General features: G+C 37.0%; 1 protein-coding gene and 1 long non-coding RNA gene across 5 annotated transcripts; both read right to left on the bottom strand.

Annotated features, from left to right (window-relative positions):
- Positions 1 to 4,559: 4,559 nt before the first annotated feature.
- On the bottom strand, positions 4,560 to 5,197 carry LOC126798374 (uncharacterized). The gene is made up of 2 exons (XR_007672509.1): positions 5,041 to 5,197; positions 4,560 to 4,905 (listed from the first exon to the last, which is right to left on the bottom strand). It is a non-coding gene; the product is annotated as an uncharacterized LOC126798374 (long non-coding RNA).
- A 1,858-nt stretch (positions 5,198 to 7,055) lies between these two features.
- LOC126798358 (ethylene-insensitive protein 2) lies at positions 7,056 to 14,850 on the bottom strand. 4 transcript variants are annotated; one of them, XM_050525303.1, is made up of 8 exons: positions 14,655 to 14,850; positions 12,960 to 14,019; positions 12,692 to 12,778; positions 12,503 to 12,613; positions 12,189 to 12,407; positions 11,243 to 11,425; positions 8,247 to 11,141; positions 7,056 to 7,754 (listed from the first exon to the last, which is right to left on the bottom strand). In XM_050525303.1, exons 2-8 carry the CDS (start codon positions 13,206 to 13,208, stop codon positions 7,362 to 7,364), a joined length of 4,137 nt encoding a protein of 1,378 aa, XP_050381260.1. In that variant the 5' UTR covers positions 13,209 to 14,019; positions 14,655 to 14,850; the 3' UTR covers positions 7,056 to 7,361. The 4 variants fall into 4 exon arrangements, with proteins under 4 accessions (XP_050381260.1, XP_050381263.1, XP_050381262.1 ...); XM_050525306.1 differs by having other exon boundaries at positions 11,243 to 11,422; XM_050525305.1 differs by having other exon boundaries at positions 12,960 to 13,987.
- Between the last annotated feature and the right edge of the window lie 3,834 nt (positions 14,851 to 18,684).

Genomic DNA, 18,684 nt, shown 5'->3' with positions numbered 1-18,684 from the left:
TTGGGCCTCTTTCCAAACAAAGATGTCGTACTCCATTCAAGTAGAAATTCCACAATTAAAGTGAAAGCTGAAGAAGTAAATGAATTAATGAAAATCTGATCAGCTCCCACCATTTATTCCTTTGGAGCTTTCTTCTTGAGAGTAATTATTCTGTGTACCCTCCACACCACGTGAGACTATCATGTGGTGTACCTAGCCAATCATATTACGTTATGATATAATTAATATGTACGCGGTCAAAATGATAAAAATTTATTTATATATAAGAACCAATCAGAAATAAATCACAGTAAAAAATGACCCAATAACATTAAGGGGTACGCCACATGTGATATGTGGCGAGTATATACAAAAATTTCTCTCTTCGAGCTTGAATCGATTTGAGAGTATGCATATGGGCGGCATGGCTTACTCTCATATAGTCATATCATGAGTAGTATTTGAATAGGAAAATGTTTAGACGTCATTCAGCGCCATAATTATATGTAACATGCCACATAATGTTGCCACGTCAGTAATTAAAATAGTTATAATATGTTATTTTTAAATAAAAAGATAATTTTGTCCATGTTAATTCAATGATTATAAATTATTATAAAAATATATTTATTTCTTTATCTTTTATTTTTTCCTTACGATAATGCTGTCAAAATGTAATTAATTTTTTTTCATATTTACGAAATTATGCTTATATACATATATATATGTGTGTGCGTAAAACATATTTTCAAGATAGTGAAAAATATAGACGTGTGTTCGAAAAATATTTTAATACAATTATTTCATCCTAAGTAATTAAAATATGACAGAAATATGAAAACATGGTAACATACAATATTCATCTTAATTAATATAAGGCATTAATATATAATATATACATTGACAAAAATAATTTGTTACCTTACCGGTCCCATAAAATCTAATAAATTGTCATAAAATAATAATCTTGTTTTCATCACTTGTAAGGTAACTTTTTGAACAAATATAGTAAAATGATTTTCAAATAATGTAATAAGTTAACTAAATCATCTGGAATTTAATTTCTATTTACTAAATATGGTATCCGAATTATGTCTATGAAAAAATTTCTTTTTTTAACGAAAAAATTTCTTAATTTAATAATCATAATGAATAAATATTAAACAAGGATATGATTGTCTTTTTATTTAAAAAATGTCAATTTACGACTATTTTAATTACTGACATAGCGATCTTATGTGACATGCCACATATGATTGTGGCGCCGAATCTGACGCCATATTATAGCGCCCTAGCAGCGCTCAATTGAATTACGAGTAATTATTACGTGTACCCGCCATACCACGTGGCATTGTCATGTGGTGTACCCAACCAATTATATTACGTCATGGTATAATTAACATGCACGCGGTAAAAATGACAAAAGTTTATTTATATATAAGAACTAAACCAAAATAATTACAGTAAAAATAGACCAATAACATTAAATGGTACCCAAGTGGGATATGTGACGGGTATATATAATAATTTCTCTTTGATTTACAACTCACTGGGAAAAGTTTCTGCAATCTGCATCCTCCTATTGGATAAGCCTAGCTAAATCTCAGTAGCTATCTTCGGACCTTTTCCAGTTTTCCGTAGTGATTCTGGTGCTATCTAGTCATGACTAAGAAGATAGTTCATAATTGCACATATTTTTGGTGTCCAGATTTCACTATGTAGTACGTGGTTCAATAGTGGAATAATTGATAGATCCATAAAGGAAATTCTTCAATAAGCTGAATTTCCATGTCATTGTATGTATGAATAAACCCTAGCTACCTACCAAGTACCACACCAACCTCATAACAAGGCATGCATCACACCATCTCTTCCACAAATTCTACTTACCACCATGCACTAACTATATGGACACGAAGTAGGCTACGCATGTGAGTGGATACAAATAGAAATGGTGCTAAAATTATCGGTTGCTTTCATCAAATTAGTATTCAAATTAATTTAGATGTGCTAATATATATTAATTTTTTTCAAAGGAAAAAACACACAAGTACGACTATGATATGTGAAATTTCCAACTATGCATCACAATCTCTGATTGCTTTTGACAACTTCAAGATCAATTTGAACCAAGATAACTGAGTAAGAACCACTAGGGGTGTATGCATTAGATTGATCAAAGAGTCTATCCTTTGCTGTTGTGTTTTGATTGAAAAGCGTGAGCCTCGCAAGCAGTGGCGGAACCAGAGACTTATATTAGTGGGGGCAAAAAAATCATTTTACTATGCTATCTTTAAATATGTATGTCAAAATTTATCGTCAAGTACTGTAAAGGGATGCGAGACTAGATGCTTGAAGTTCTTAAGGAGTCGGAAAACGGAATATGAAGTGGAGAACTCACGACAATAACAGTGGTCTAAAATTGATATGAGAACAATGAGTCGGTACGAGTACTGAATAAAAACGTGTATATTTGTTCATATATTATCACTTGGTCTTGTATACATATACTTATACAGTGTTTGGTACAAATTGTCCTCATCTAATTACTGTAATATATGTCTAAACCTCTCCCTATTTATTAAATTGTAGCATCAACTATCAGTCTATCACCATTAAACCTACATCAAACCTTTAATTAGGATTAAAAATGAATATTAAAAATAAAAAAATCCTCTAATTGTCAATTGTGGGGCTAGCTGCCCCCGCTTGCACCCTTGTTCCGCCTTTGCTCGCAAGCACATCGTTTTTTTCCCACGAACCCAAGACTCGAACTGGATAGTGGATATAGTGATCAGAAATAGCCAAAGTTGAGATATTTAGAAATTAGGAAATAGGAGGAGACCAGAGGAGAAAGGAGTGGTAGATTTGGAAGCCATGCATGCAAGGGCGACTATATACCGGTCACGTTTCTTGGCACTTTGCCTACCATACTTGCAAACCAAACAAAGATTTCGGGGTCGATAGCACGTGACGACTCCACAGGACAGTCTGATAACTCTGATGGGTAAGCTAGCTAGCAGCTTATTTCGTTTCTTCACCTTACATTATTCATGGACGCCTTGTTTTCCAAAGAAAGATCGACCATACAAGGTCAACCTCACCCCATTAATTGGCTAAATATATACTACGGCCTAGAAGATCTGGTAATCTTGATCCTCCAAACGTATTCGATCTTCATATACCGATTTCGATTATATATGTTATGTCATTTATGTGGTTCTAGAAAGCCTCTGTGATCGATTAATTAATTACATATCTCGATCGACGTCGATATGTATATATTATTGGTTTCTGAATATAGCTATAGCTAGCCAGCTGCAGGACTGCAGCTAGCCCACAGATGTTGACAGGGGGAGATGGAAACCGGAAATGAGATATAGACATGTAACCAAATATCTGAACGATATGTAACTCAGGTTTGATGGACTGGAGATATTTCCAAAATAATTCCTTGAAAGATATATAGGTACGTAATCCATCATCCGCGAAAGACTCGTTTTTGGGAGTCTTTCTAACTAGGTCGGATGTAGTTAGGGCATCTCCAACCCACGTACTAAAGCCTTATATAAGGTTGGGGTTTTGTAAAATTTCACCTCCAATCCGCAACTCGAAACTTTGCAAAACGCTTTGTTCATGCAACTGATTGTGAGATACCGTTACATGTTAACGTCAAGGGCTAAATGAAAGTATATATCGTTCTTGAAAGTAAACTAAATTAATTAATGGGGCAGTTCCGATCGACATATATAGAAACATTCGATCACACATATGTACTAATTAATTAGAGCTGGGCTGATCAAAAGAGGCGCCTGTTTAGATCTGTGATAAACAAACTGTTTGTTGATTATTATCTCTCTACATACACTAGAACTACTCCGCTTTCTCTAGGAAGGAATATGGTCGTGCTCTGATCTTCAAGGAAATCATATCGAACTTGGCAGCAAGGAACTTCTTATAACAGATGAGATATATATGCTGTAGAAAGCAGAATGATCCATGTAAACAACTGTGTGCCTTCAAGTTTACTAACCCCATTGACATCTGTAATACTATTTACGTAAACACCTGCTTGTGTGTGTGTGTGTGTGTGTGTGTTTCGTCCATGAACTCCCCATGCACACAGGACGTTGTAGTTCCTTAATTGCTTCCACAGCTTCCATGTCTCCTCGCATACTTTTTCCTCGATCTCTTACCCCATAGCCAGTTCCATATTCTCTAGATCAAAAATTCAGAACACAGCAGCTAGGTCTTTCTTCTATATATTGTTGCTTTAATGATAGAGGTTTCAAGTAAACTGTATTTAAGATTCCCCTTGATTTTTGAATTCGATTGATAATGAAATATGTTTTGCAATTTAGCATATTCTCATCATAACTTGCAGTATAATTTCAAGTGATATAGATACTTCACAGGAAATACGTACACTCAAAGTTTATGGCACAATGAGAAATATTTGCAATTACAATTGTTTGTGGTGCCACTTTTTATAGGTCTTCCCTCGGCTCATTTCGTGGAGAGCAGTGGAAAATTAAATGAATTTCAAAAGATAAATCATTGAGTTATGTTACCAACAACCGAAACGATTACATTTTGATATCATATTTGAACATAATGTACAAAACTACTCTGCAGTTTGCATATCATCTTGATGATATATAAGAAGGGATCAAACTGTTTACTATTTGCTTCAAGTCTACAACAGAGAAATTAACAACTCGATCCCTAAACCTTACACCTGCTCGGATGGCTTCTCATGGGGTTGGAATGGAGGCACCGGAACCGGAGGACGTCCAACAATATATGCTTCTCTCCGGCCGTCCGCCCTACCAAGTAGGTAAAAGGCAAGAGCCACGATCAAGATGAACAGTATCACCGGCAACGATACCACCATAATAAATCCCATTTCCAACTCTGATTTTCAGGCTGACAAACAAATTCATAGATCGATGTATATAATAAAGTTAATGAAACACAAAAATCAAGTAGGCTTTTGTGCATCTGTATGATATGATTAATTAAACCTGAGAAAGAGATATGAGTTAATTAATACTTGGTTACCTCCTGGTCTTGGGAGAGCCTTTGTTCTCCAAACTAAGCAATATACACCCCAGTGGAGAGTCCAAGAGAACAAAGCAGAGAGCCAGAGAGTAGAGTCCGGAGAAAACTGTGGTGATGAACATGAATCAAGAGACGATAATAATGTAATGGTGAGAAGCCCTATAACCCCTCCACATGGCTACTTTGAGACCTTTGAACCCGATACATGTCACTTGTTTTATTGGTGACTTGTGAGTGAAAGGCTCATTTTTCGTTTTAAACTCTTCTTAGCTCCACGAAAAATATATTTGAGTCGGTGATTAACGACAGGCGGTTATTCTTGTCAATCTTGTGTGAAATAATTTTCTTTCTTCTTCGTTCTTTTTTGCATAAACATCTGCACTTTAGATCTAATATTCATCTAATGATGAATGAGTACTCTTAATCGATTTGAATGAAATTAAGGCATATAGTTTGATCGCCTTTTGACATCTTGAATCTTTAAGCAACATATTATCATCATTTATGACTAAACCACACTTAATGGAGTATTAGTGTATTACAAATGCTATTACGGGTATTACCCACCGACCGTGCACCATTGTGAATGTGACATCTAAATTTACTTGCTCCACCAGCATTGTAGTTCTGTCCGTTCTCCATATAAATCATCCTGCTCTCATTGTTTATGCTTTTCTTTCGTTAAAGCATCAATTATCAGTCATATTGGTTGCGTTTGGGGAGCTTATAAGCTCCTCAGCTTATAAGTAAAAGACACTTATTTTAAAAATAGGGGTGACCTCCTTTCAAAAATAAGTATAAGTTACAAAAAGTCAGAACTCTTTCGCGAATTAATGAAACTTTTAAATTGAGACATGCCAACACTAATATATTACAAACTTAAACAGTTTGTATCTTTTGTAGTACTGCTTCTTTTTAGTTAAAAGCTAGAATTCATACCGATCATGCAAACAAATCAAAGTATGACATATAATTATTTATTAAAATTTTATTATGCAGAATTTTCAACGAGTACCTAGCTAAAATCTGAGATTCATTGTTGCAGCAAAGCTAAGCCACCACGTCAGGATCTTCTTCAGGATTATTTACTTCAATCATCTTATCTTTTCTTTAAATCTTATCATAGCTTTTGGTTTTTCCTATGTTTTCTAGCTGACTAAATTTAAGGTAGTGAGCAAAGTGACTATGAAGTAATTGAGTCATTGATTTAATGTAGTTTGGATTCACTTTGATTAGTTCTATATTTTGTAGGCTACTTGGACTAAAGTCGAACAACAGTAAAAGAAGCAAGCTATGAAGGAGATCATCTTGATATGAATGTTTATGCAATTGATGGACCTAATGATCAATGTAGAATTTTTTTTGTATTATTATAGGAAAATATCTTGTGTATACAAGTTAGTTCAATTGATTGGATTAGATTCGTGAATCTGAAATACTTATATTTTTAGTAGTTACTTGATGTCAATGAAAAATGTATGTTGTTATTAAGGTTAGTATATGAGAACAAAAAGTATTTATTAATGTTAGTTGACGTCATTTTCTCAGTTAAATTACTGATAAAAGAATTTTATATTGTATTAGCACAAGACATGAAATCTATTCTTAAAAATAAAATAAATAAAAGGGTCATAAATTCATTCATGTCCAAAACTGTCATTATACATATACAAAGCATAAGTCAGCTTAAGTTTATCCTTATGTCACTAAAAGTCACTTAAAAAAAGTTTACTGAACAGTCAGCTACTTAACTTATCAAAAACTTATTCTTAGAAATAAGTATAAGTCAATTTTTCTTATAAGTCACAATTATGCCAAACACAAACACAGTCATTATCTGTTATGACACTGAAGAAAACTTTAATGAGAACCTCAGCGTGACACAGTGACGTTGGTAATAGTTGTAACAGTCCAAAATTCCGTACTGAAGGCTGGGATTGGGAACCCCTTCATCCTCCATCAGTTTTAAACTTTCCATTTTTTTTTTGAAGGGAAACTTTCCATTTTATTAGAACAGAAGCAAGCAACACTAGAATTGCAATAACCAACTTTTAACCTTCTATCCAATTTCTTTGATGAGGCTGCAGTTACAGATTCAGCGGTTCTTACCCTATGTATATGTTGACATACAAGGAAATACAATTTTGCAGCAACGGCTTTGATACAGCAAGAGAAATTGATTTGACTAAGCAGTTTGATTTGAAAGAGCAGCCCTTCCCTGCTCGGGTGAGCAATTTGAGCTGAAGGACGAGCCGTTGTCCAAAATCATAACAGCTCAATAACCCAGATAAGATACACACACTGGAGTCTGAAACTGAAAGCTATGATCCATATGGAGTAGATGCTGGAGCACCCTTGCGTGAACCAGAAATCCCCTCTGGACCGCCAACAGGTTTGTTGGACAATCGCCGTTTGTAGCGTTTGAGGACAGATGCCAGATTTTCTTTTCCCTTTGGGAAAGCCACATCACCGGCTGCTGTCCCCGTTCGGCCCTTTCGACAAGAGATTGCAATCTCCACATCCTTGATTATGTCCAGGAGCGTTACAGCTGTAGTGCATTTTCCTCTAGCTGGTTTTGCAGCAGGGGGCAACATTCCATTAGAATATGTTGGACTAGACTTCTGCTGCTGTGCTGCTGCTGCTGCTGCAATTTGAAGGCAGAAGCATGGAGACATTGGAGAACGAGGCTTAGAAAACGCAGAATCAATAATGCCCTGTATGTAAGAAGATAGACCAGTCATTAACATCATTGATTGACTAGCTTTGCAAATACAAATAAATATAACAAGAGTGATCTGGTTGTTGCTACTTCAGTAGGCCTATTAGGAAATTAAAAATGACAGAAGTTGCAGTTCACCTTCATAAAAGTTTGTTTTATGAATTGTGTTCACATGTAATGTAAAAAGAACAAAAGCCTAGCCAATCTACTATTCTCTTTTCTTCTTCCCCTTCCCGTCTTTTTCATCCAACTGTTTCTAGACAATTCAGTATTATCCATATCAGTAAAATATGCAACAAAATCTCCACACACAGTTAGATCAAGGATCCAATGCAGATGTTGCCTCGTCTCAATTTGGGAATGACAAAAAGTAATGACCTGATTCTGATTGGTTGATGAGTCTGGGCCAAGACAATAAACTTATGTAGAAACCATTCTCAACTTGCAAAAGTTGGAATCATAAGTAAGAAGAAAAATGAAAGTTTACCTGAAGTCGATTGAGAACGTAAGTATATTTCCCCCAGAGCTCTGGCCGGCTTTCCATAAGGGATAAATCAAGAATCCGATGTATACACCAGACCCCAAAGCTGACTATTAGATCAGATCTCCAGATGCAACCTTCCCCACAATTAGGAACCGAGGAAACCACAAGATGAGTGAGATTTGCGTCATTCATTTTTATTGCAGAAGCAGACTTCCTGTCAGAAGAAGGGTATGGAGTTTCACCCATCTGAACTGTTCGGTTAATCTCTCTAGTTTCAGCTTCATAAAGAATTTTCTCCCTGGCAGCCACACGATCTATCAGATCCTCATCTACTCCATCATTCTGTCTGAACAACCAGTCGGACCCTTCCAACTTCAAAAGCTTCACAATGCAGTGTCTAAAAGACTGAAGAAGCTTTGCCTCTGAATCTGCAAGTGACATAGCTTCCTGTCCTGGAGAACCAGCTCTATTACTAACTGCAGTCGTGATAGAACGATTACTATCAGCTACGCCAAATTGCTCAAAAGGCTGTCTAGACCAGAGGGATCCAGTACCATAAATAGAATTCTGTTGGGATGATAGAACATTGTTATATACTTTTGATGGAGAGAATTGATCATATGCCAAAGGACCTCCTCTCCGAGCACCAGACTTTGGATACAAGGATGATTCATAACCTGTTATCCCAAACCCAGGGGGAGCATCCAGCTGAGCAGTTTTTTTAGACATGCGATGAATGTCAGGTGAACTGTGGTATTTCTTTGCATTGGCTGAGTTTACTGCATTCTCAGAAATTCCAGAAGAGTGTACATCATAATATGGCCCTTCAGATTGCACCGGACTATGTCGAGATACCGTAAGGTTCTGAAAACTGGTGGCCTGAACAGAGCCTAACCCACTTTGCAACTTCTGCCCCATGGTAAATGCAAGTGAATCCATTTGACCAATTAAGTTCCCAGCACCCAATGCAGAACCAGAATTTAGGGCCGGTGACTCCATTTGACCAATTAAGTTTCCAGAATTTCTGTCGTTACGATATGATGACATCTGATAACCGTGTACTGTGGCTGGCTGGTAATCATAGCTCTCAGTAGATGGTATGCTGCGCACACTTGAATAGCGCCTCTCACCCAAGTCAGAAGCTGGTATACTGCGAACACTTGAATAACGCCTCTCACCCATGTCAGAAGATGGTAAACTGCGCACACTTGAATAGCGCCTCTCACTCAAGTCTGCTGATGGCATACTCCGCACACTTGAATAGCGCCTCTCACCCGAGTCAATAATATTGCGGCTTGAACTTTGGACATAAGCATCCAGCAATTGCATGTGGCCAGACCACAATGAGGAAGGTCCCCTTTGAGCCCCATATGATGACTCTAAACTGTTTTGCATCCTCTGCTGATTAACAGAGTCATATAAACTCGAGTTGATTACAGGCTCAGATGCTTTGCTTCCCACAGATGGAAAGTATCCAGAAACTTCCTTCGCAATGGTATCATCTTTCAGCAAAGCGGAAGCAGCAGAAGCGGCTTTTGAATCTGGCCCCAACAGAAGATCCAGTTTCCTAGCCCTTGCTTCTTGAATTACATTTCCATGGAAATCATAAAGTTGTCCCCAAAACTCATCAAGTACAGCAGCTAATTGACGTCTAGCAGCACGCCCCAACCCTGCTAATCTTGAAAGGCTTCCAGCACCACTTCCCCCTTCATCACCTTTTCCACTGAGACTCTTGAATGATCCTGGACCCTCTGATGTCAATGAAATGGTGTTCCCAGACACCTCTTTCAAGGAATCTTCAGCTTCCCAGGTATCTCCCTCGTCATCATCTTTTTCAATTGGCAAGTTCCCTTCACTTGCAAGGGTCTTCTCACCTGGCTCTGTTGATTCAAATTTCACAGTACTGGTGCCCAGTAATGTGACATCAGACACCTCAATAGCCACAGTGGGGATGCCAACTGATTCCACTACAGATGTGGGTTCCTCACTGCATGTGGGGGAGTGAGGATATGTACCATGAGATCTGTTTTCCTCTACGCTAGTTGGCTGAAACTCCTTATCAGGCTCCAAAAGAGTTTCCGGCAGAACAAAATCATTTTGTGCAGCCACAGTTTCTGAATCTCTATCCAAAACCTTCCCAGATAATGGTGATGGTTCATGCTTCTGTATACTTGCATCTCTATGATAGTTAAGTTCATGCTTCTGTATACTTGCATCCCTATGATAGTTAGGTTCATGCTTCTCTATACTTGCATCTCTATGATAATTAGGTTCAGCTATATCCATCTCCTCTTTATTTCTAAATGGCTCTGATACACCCTTAGGCATATCCCAGTTCCACACCTGGTTTTCTATTCGAGCACTTGCAGATTTTAATGGTGTAGCTGCCAACCAAATCATCAAGCAAAATGATGCAGAAGCAGTGATGAGAAGTACAGACATACTACTCCCAGCATCCCATCTCAGATTATCCACCCAGTCACTATTCCCAAAAATCATTTCCACTACAAAGACAAGCTTTAATCCAAGCATCCCAATAAGAGTAATGAGGGCAGAGAATTCAGCAAACTGAGAAATCTTATGGGCTCCCATTATTTGTCTTGAAGCAGCAACACGAAAAAGAGGGATCACAGAAGATGGCAATAGCAAGGCTGCCAACACCTGTGTAGATATAAGCAATTGATACATCCCCTCAGCACCTGAGCTCCAAACAAAGTACAGAGCAGGAACAACAGCAATGATTCTGATTGTAGCACAGTGAAGCCAACCGGGAAGGTCTAGTTTCAAAAAATCATTCAAGACTACTTGTCCACCCAGGCTCCAACTTAATGTTGTGATTTGATTAGATAAAAAAAGAACTAGCACGAACGCAACAGGTACTACTGGGCCCCAAAAGACCTGCATAATTTAAAAACCAATGTTTGAGCGTACAGCATGATATTGAACGACTACTATAAACAAAATTAACCAAATGCAATTGAACATGGAAATGTTAAAACCTGTTCCATTAGGGACATTGCATCCTGAAAAGTAAGCAAACCACGTGAAGAGTAGAATGCATTTGCTGCTAAGGTCATCAGAACATAATTCCCCAGATAAATACCACTAAACATGCAGAATATGGCAACAAAATGGTTCTGACACAAGGCATCCTTAGTAACAGTCGGTTGTTGCTGATGCTGCTGCAAAAATACAATAATGAAAGTTGAGATGAAATGAAGAGAGATAGGAAAGGAGGTTACATATTCATATTGCAACAAGAATTAGTCATAATTTGATACCCTCTTAAGTGTTTGTTTTTAGACACAGTATTTCTAGCAAGACAATATCATATCCTCGGTTAGTGGAATTTTTTTCTTTTTTCTAGTCGTGAAGGAAGAAGATTTGTGGCTCACTGGTCTCTATTTAATTGCACTGACAAATGCAAATGAAAATGTCTGCCTTTTAAAATCTAATTAGTTTGTTAAAACTCTTTTAAACTAAAAATCCATATGACTCTAATCTGCCTCAAAGTGAGAAACAATACAAATGCTCGGCACTTATATTGTATCAAAATAAGCCAACTGATGTAATTCATGAGGCATCCCCAACAAACTGACGAGTCATTTCAAGCATTATATTAAACGAAATTCATGAGGCATCCCCAACAAACTGAAGAGTCATTTCAAGGATCATATTAAACGAAATTCATGTATGAACTCTCAGTGTGATGCACAGTTGTGTGTAAAGTTGTAAACCACAAAAAGTAAAGATAGATATGTGACAACAACAACAAAAACACTAATAGCTAATAGCTACTACTAGTAAACAAATTGTACAAAGATATAGATAATAATAATAATAATATATATATATATGCGAATATCTCTAGATTATCTATACAAATGCACGAACTGATATTCAGGAATATATCCAAAATCAAAAGAGCAATAAACGCACAAATACCTGTACAATAGAAGAATGAAGATAAAAACTGTGGGGCATTATACTTGCTCCAAGAAGACTCATCAGAGAGAAAGCACTTTCCCCACTCAATTTTGTTAACAGCCCAGTCATGGAGAGCGGCATTTGTGGTTGACTGATAAATACTCCAAGAACAAAGGAAAGCAGTATAAATCCTACAATGTATATGCACAAGGAAAGGAATTTTGCCTTGCAATTTTCCTGAAATAGGGGAGTAAATTATGTATGTATCACAATGCATACGTTCGTAATGTAATGTAATGCACGAAAACATTGAATCAAGTCCCAATACTTACCAGGAGGGTGGAAAAAAGAGGATATAAAACAACATTTGCAGCAGTCAAAAACACACAGGTGAACAAGTCCCATCCAAACAGAAGATTAAGTCCATGTGCCATACCGAGGATCTAAGAAAACAGGGCAACCATATAACATGAGTTCACAATGATACTACCAATAATCACTTACAAGGAAAGAGAAATTACCATAGTAAGGTCCAACAAAATCACCGACATCTCTGTTTGTACGCCTAAGAATATGCACGTAGCCTTGTCATACTCCTCACTGCAAATCTACAGGCATAAATAAAAATTAAGAAGAAAATGAAGTGTTAGAAACTTTGCCAACAAACAAGAGATCATGTTAAGTGTCTATTACGACAGTGTATCCTAGTATGCATTTAAGTAGCACTTCTACTACTAATAATGATCAGAGTGACAACTTAATGAAACCCAGAATAAGAAAGAACCAAACCCGTGCAAGATCTCTTCCAGAAACCACAGCAATCCGCGCAGACAGATAATGACACAGAATGGCAGCCAAATTGAATATAAACATCACTGCAGCCAGATCAGTACCATATCGAGAACCTGCCTCAACAGTTGCCGCCCACTTTCCAGGGTCAAGATATCCAACTGCAATCAGAAGTATGGGTCCAGCAACAGGAAGCAACTGATGGACAACACCTGGTGTAATGATAGCATTAGAGCTAGCAGATTCCATGTTAGCAATCAGACTCTTGGACAGGCGAAATTGCAGTACAATGATCTTCTTTTGTGGAGATAAAAAGGATCTGTTCTGCTTTCAGAGGGACTTCCTGAATTACTGAACCAACTAGAACTGCCAACTGAGCTAGCCACTCCTTGTGAAAAAAAAAAGAAGGAAAGATAGAGGAACGTTAATGATGAAATCGATAAGGAGTGACAGGAGCTCAACAGGGAAGAGGGCAATTTAAGGACACTAAAGAAGAGGAGTGATGAGGCCCCAAAGAACTAATATAGGAGGACTATTGATAAACACTTTCAAGCCACAGGAACACCAATTGAATACAACCTCAGGTAATTTGTATGAGTGCAATATCCAAATCGAGGTAAATTCTCAGTGTTCTGATAGATGTGACAAGGCGCTGCTCACTAGTAACAACTATGTATGTCACAATACATGAACGATGCTATTGTCTCTGTGTACCACAATCCCTAAACAAAAACACATCCAATGAAGCTCCTGGTACGCTGGCCAGTCTATTCCAGTACACTTGCGCAGATCAAACCTAACTTCTTTTGACAGGACTACTACATGTTCAATCTCTAAGCAACCAACTGTGATCATCAGATACTAATCTGATGCTTTCAATCATTCCCAATCGGATGCCATTGCAGAGTAGAATGTATACCCCATCAAGTTCTCTATCTATCTCCACAATATAGTTACAACGCAGAACTAAGAAACACTCAACAAACTTCAACTAGTATCACTTTATACTCTGCCTCTTACATGAAATCCTGCTTCAGAAAGCAACATTAGTCTGATACACCTAAAAACACGGCAAAAATTAACATTAATGCATTACTCAAAAATTAAGACAGATATACCAGCAATCAAGCAAGTTCATTTACAGTTTTACACCATTTAGCAGGCACATTAACAGCAATGAACTTCATGTAGAAAACATGCTCATCTTCCTTTTTTTTTTCTGGTTACTTAATCTATCTATAAATTTTGATCAACAGAGAAGCTTAAAGAGAATATTCAAACTTCAACAAAAAGAGCCTAACAGCAACCAATCAAATTCCAAAATCTATTGCCACAACAACTGCAAGAACCCTACTCCAAAAACCCACCTCAGATCTTTGCCAGCATTGAAAAATGGAAAAACAACCCAAACCAGAATCAAGAGGCAGACAAAGGTTCAAACTTTAACAGCAGGAGAAGTTTAAAGCAACCCAAAACCCCTAAGAATCTGGGCGATGAGAAATTTACCAGAATCCATTGCCATGGATCTGAAGCACTCAAAGAACAGAGACCCAAGAGCCCATGTACACGAATACCAAGGAGGATGATGATGATGCATATGGGGTTCAATCAGATGATCAATCAAGTCAAAAGCACATAAAAGTTGTCTACTTATGAGTAGGATTGGTGTTTAGGGTTTAGGAAATGCTAGCTTACCTTCCTATGAAGCTCAGAGCTTTCCTTTTCTCTTATATTGTTTGTGTTCAGTTGCTCGCCAATCTTTATCTAAACCAAGTCTTACACAGGCAGTAGATCTCATAGGACCTCAAAAAGAAAAACCCACAAAGCTTATATATTTTATGCACACAATTATGACAATTATATCTTCTTGTACTGCATAGAGTTGAGAGAGAGAGAGGAGAGGAGAGTGTGCAAGAAACTTATGGGTGGGCTTTCAAGGCCATCTTGAAGAGAGAGAAAGGAAGAAAGAGACAGATAGTGAAAGTGAGGGGATGAGGGAAAGGTTCACAAAAATGTGTTCTTTTTTAGGTTAGATTTTATAAAATATATAGAGCCTGAATGTGCATGGAAAGGTCCAAAGGGCAATTTAACATTTTCCCTAGTCCGTTCCTTGGTATTATGTATTTCCAATTTTGTAAAAAATATTCCCATTTTCTGGTCACTTTCTATTGTTGTCTGTGGTTGAAAGAGAGTAAAAATCAGGGTTTAGTAAGAATGACACTGTTAATTGGAGATATTTCATGTTAAAACTATTATAGTTTTATTTTTTGAAATGATGACTTTAAATGAAAATCGAATATTTACATAGTTGAGCAACATCGATTTGTTTATTATTTTATTAACCAATTATTATATTTATTCATGTAATTAATAATGTCGAACAAGTGGTTTTTTTTTGGTACAGAGAATAAGAGGTTTCTTTAAAGAGTTATTTATATTATTCTTCAAAACAGTAAATTCATAACAAGTTATTACGCAATCAAAGTCTGACAAACATGCACATGTGCATGGATACTTTTACATACGATCTTGTATTCTTAATGTTTCTTTTTTAATAAAAGTAAACTAAATTTAATTCGCAGTTAAGATTCGTAATCATAAATAAATGGTGCTCTTAGTTAAGTGGGCTGAAATTTTTTTTTAAACAATAGTTCCATTAAACCAACCAGAATGCACTTACAACATAAGAGACCTCACACCAAAGTACGTTATGACAAAAGCACCAGACAAATGACAAACACCTTCATTATAGAATAAGCGCAAAGAAACCCAAAACTACAAATTACAAATCGAGCATTCCATAAAACCCCTATAGAAGATACTATCGTCACCTAAGGACCTCAATTAGTGTGCATCAAATAATATCTAAAGTTAAATAGAAGGATTTGTACCTAGTAGAATTAGGTATGTAAGAGCTAAATACAATCTCTTTACCCTTATCAGTAGGGCTAACCTCTCCATCAGACCAAGTTTTTTAATCATCGTAGCCTTCTTACTCTGGGCATATACATGACCAAGGTAAAAGACCACCCTTAGGCCCAGCAGCCCCCAAGGCCCAATTGGTTGGTCCTTCTTCTCAGCTCCAACCCACGAACCCGCCCCAAAGGCCTCAGCCTTGGCCTAGATTCGAGAGGCCCTAGATCTGCCTCTTTGGCCGCAACCGGGACAACCCAATGAAGAAGCTACTCATCGCCACGCCCGATCGTCGTTGACCCATGACACTGCCATGCTTAAACTGTTGCCCTGGCGAGATTCATCAGGCTCCTCACCACAGTTACCGGTGGCTGGGACCACGCCTTGAAGCCCTAAGCAGAGACACCGCTACCGCTGCAAATCGCCATGGCCATCAACACCACACCCATATCTAAACTCATTGGTGACCAAGGCAGTCTACAGCCAAAACCTACCACCACAAGCAGTGCCTTCATTAATGCCATCAGCCACGTCTCACACACACCATGATATGAGAAACCCATGAGAATGGGCCCCTCGCCGCTAACACGATCAACATCGAGACTCGGCCCAAGGTTGTCGTCAAACCACACCGAAGCACAGTCGTCGCCTTGCCGAAGGGAAGAACGCCGCCGCCAGTCGAAACCTAGGTTTCGAAAACCACAAATGCTCCGAGAAGCTCGGAGCCACATCTTAAGTGGGTTGAAACTTAGTATAACGGTCTTCGCATATATTGGATGAGTAACCCTGAGTTACTAAATGGAGTATGGTTTTGTAATTCTTGTGTGTGCCTGTTGTTAGACTCTTGTTATTGAAGCTATTACCAGCTTATATGTTGACGCAACTGACCCAATTACAATAATGAAAATAAACAAGGCCTCTCAATTAATATATTATGATTAACATACACTAATCTCGTGGCAAATGTTTTGTAAATTAGATTCGGATTATTGTTAACAATAAAATATTTGGCTTGCGGCTCCTACTTGGTTGTTATATTGATATTATGTAGTTACTAACCAAAGGTTATAAACACATTGGTAAAAATTAAAAACAACAAATTAATAGAAAAATCCCTTCTTTGGGTATGAAATATAATGACCCGAATCTGGGTACATTTGAACTTTTTGGAGCAGGCTGGTAAGATACCGTCAGCGGCCAGCCTTTCTAGATTTTGGCTGGAATTGAATGATTTACCATAACTTATTAGATTGCCTTTTCCATATAAGTTACCACGAGCAAAAGAGGACAATCCGACCAAGAAAATAACAAAATGCTTATGCAAAATTCGTTATCCATATTCTTAAAAGATAAAATGTCCAATCATGACAAAATATACCTAGCCAAAGTCGATGAGACTATGAGAGGTCCCATATTCCAAAACCCAGATGAAGAAACTACATTATTAAGTCATCTAAGGTTCACAATTATTATTTAGACATGAAGATAATTCAGTTTAAAGATATAGAGGGTTTGGTTAAGGTTTGGCCAATGAGTAAGTGCCATATTGGTGTCCTCCATTAGAAGGAAAGTACCCTAAAAGCCCAGTTTTAAAGGGGTGCAAAGCTCGTGATCCTAGACCAACTACTGCTTTGGGGGACTTTATCATCATCAAAACATTTAGGACCCTATCTCTTTGGATTGAATTAAATTAAATTGGTTCCTCACATGCATATATGAGTAGCATTATTTATTTCTGGAATTCAATAATTAGTTTTGATTTCTGGTGGCTCCAATTTAATGAGATGTCTAAGAGACAATATATATTGTCTAGTTGTAAGTTGTAACCAAAAATATATATATACATGGAGACTACAGTCTACACATAGTCAAACTCTACTTTCAATTTTCTTTATAAAAAAGGGAAAAAAATATTGTTAAATGTACATCTAATTTCTAAAGGGGTTGTAAGGTTTATTTGACTTAAGTATTTTCTCTTCTTGTATTTGGACCAGAAAGTATCCCACTTGCTATTCGTATGAACTCTTTCCATTACCATGTCATGTCTCAACTTGACAACTATTTTGTGACAAACAGATAATTAGTTTTTCATTGTATGTTGGGACCTACTACAACTGTGACAATTATAAGAATATTTAGAAACTGTCTACTATTTTGCAAAATACTAATATCAGTCAATTGTGTTTGTCCAGATAACTGAAACTAAGTAAATAAAGAGTTTATATATATATATATATATATAATAGGGAACTAGTGCGACTATGAAACTATAGAATGTAAAATGAGAGAATACGTAGAGCATAAAGCCTAACTCTTATCAAGAAAAGCAATTTAGCATCACACCTCTAGCTTTTTTTTTCTTTACTTTTCTTGTTCTTTTCATCATAATAAAGTGCATAAATTAAAGCATTTGGCCGTTACTTAATAGTAGGATGAGCTTTAGAGTGTGAATGATGAGAGAGACATCTAAGTAAGGTGCTTAACAAAGTTAGTATGAGAAAACTAAAACTAAATGTTGATAATTAGGCAAAGAAAAATTCAAGAAACTAGATCACTTTATATCTACCACCCGAGAAGAAAATTTTCATACATTCACCGCAAATGCGGATCATGAATTCAGAATTTCTCAATGCACAAGTATACCACTAACAATTTAAACGTGAAAGCACACAGAAAAATGTGATTCGAATATGAATGTAACCAAAAATTAAAAAAAAAATAAATAAAGAAGAAAAAAAAACTAAAAGATGGTGCAATTTGTCGTTCTAGTTTGCTATCTCTCTTTCCTAGTCGCTGGCGGCCAATGTGGCCA

The sequence above is a fragment of the Argentina anserina genome, chromosome 6 (genome assembly GCF_933775445.1).
Source record: "Argentina anserina chromosome 6, drPotAnse1.1, whole genome shotgun sequence".
In the NCBI taxonomy this organism is placed as follows: domain Eukaryota; kingdom Viridiplantae; phylum Streptophyta; class Magnoliopsida; order Rosales; family Rosaceae; genus Argentina; species Argentina anserina.
This window is presented reverse-complemented; position numbering and strand designations above follow the sequence as displayed.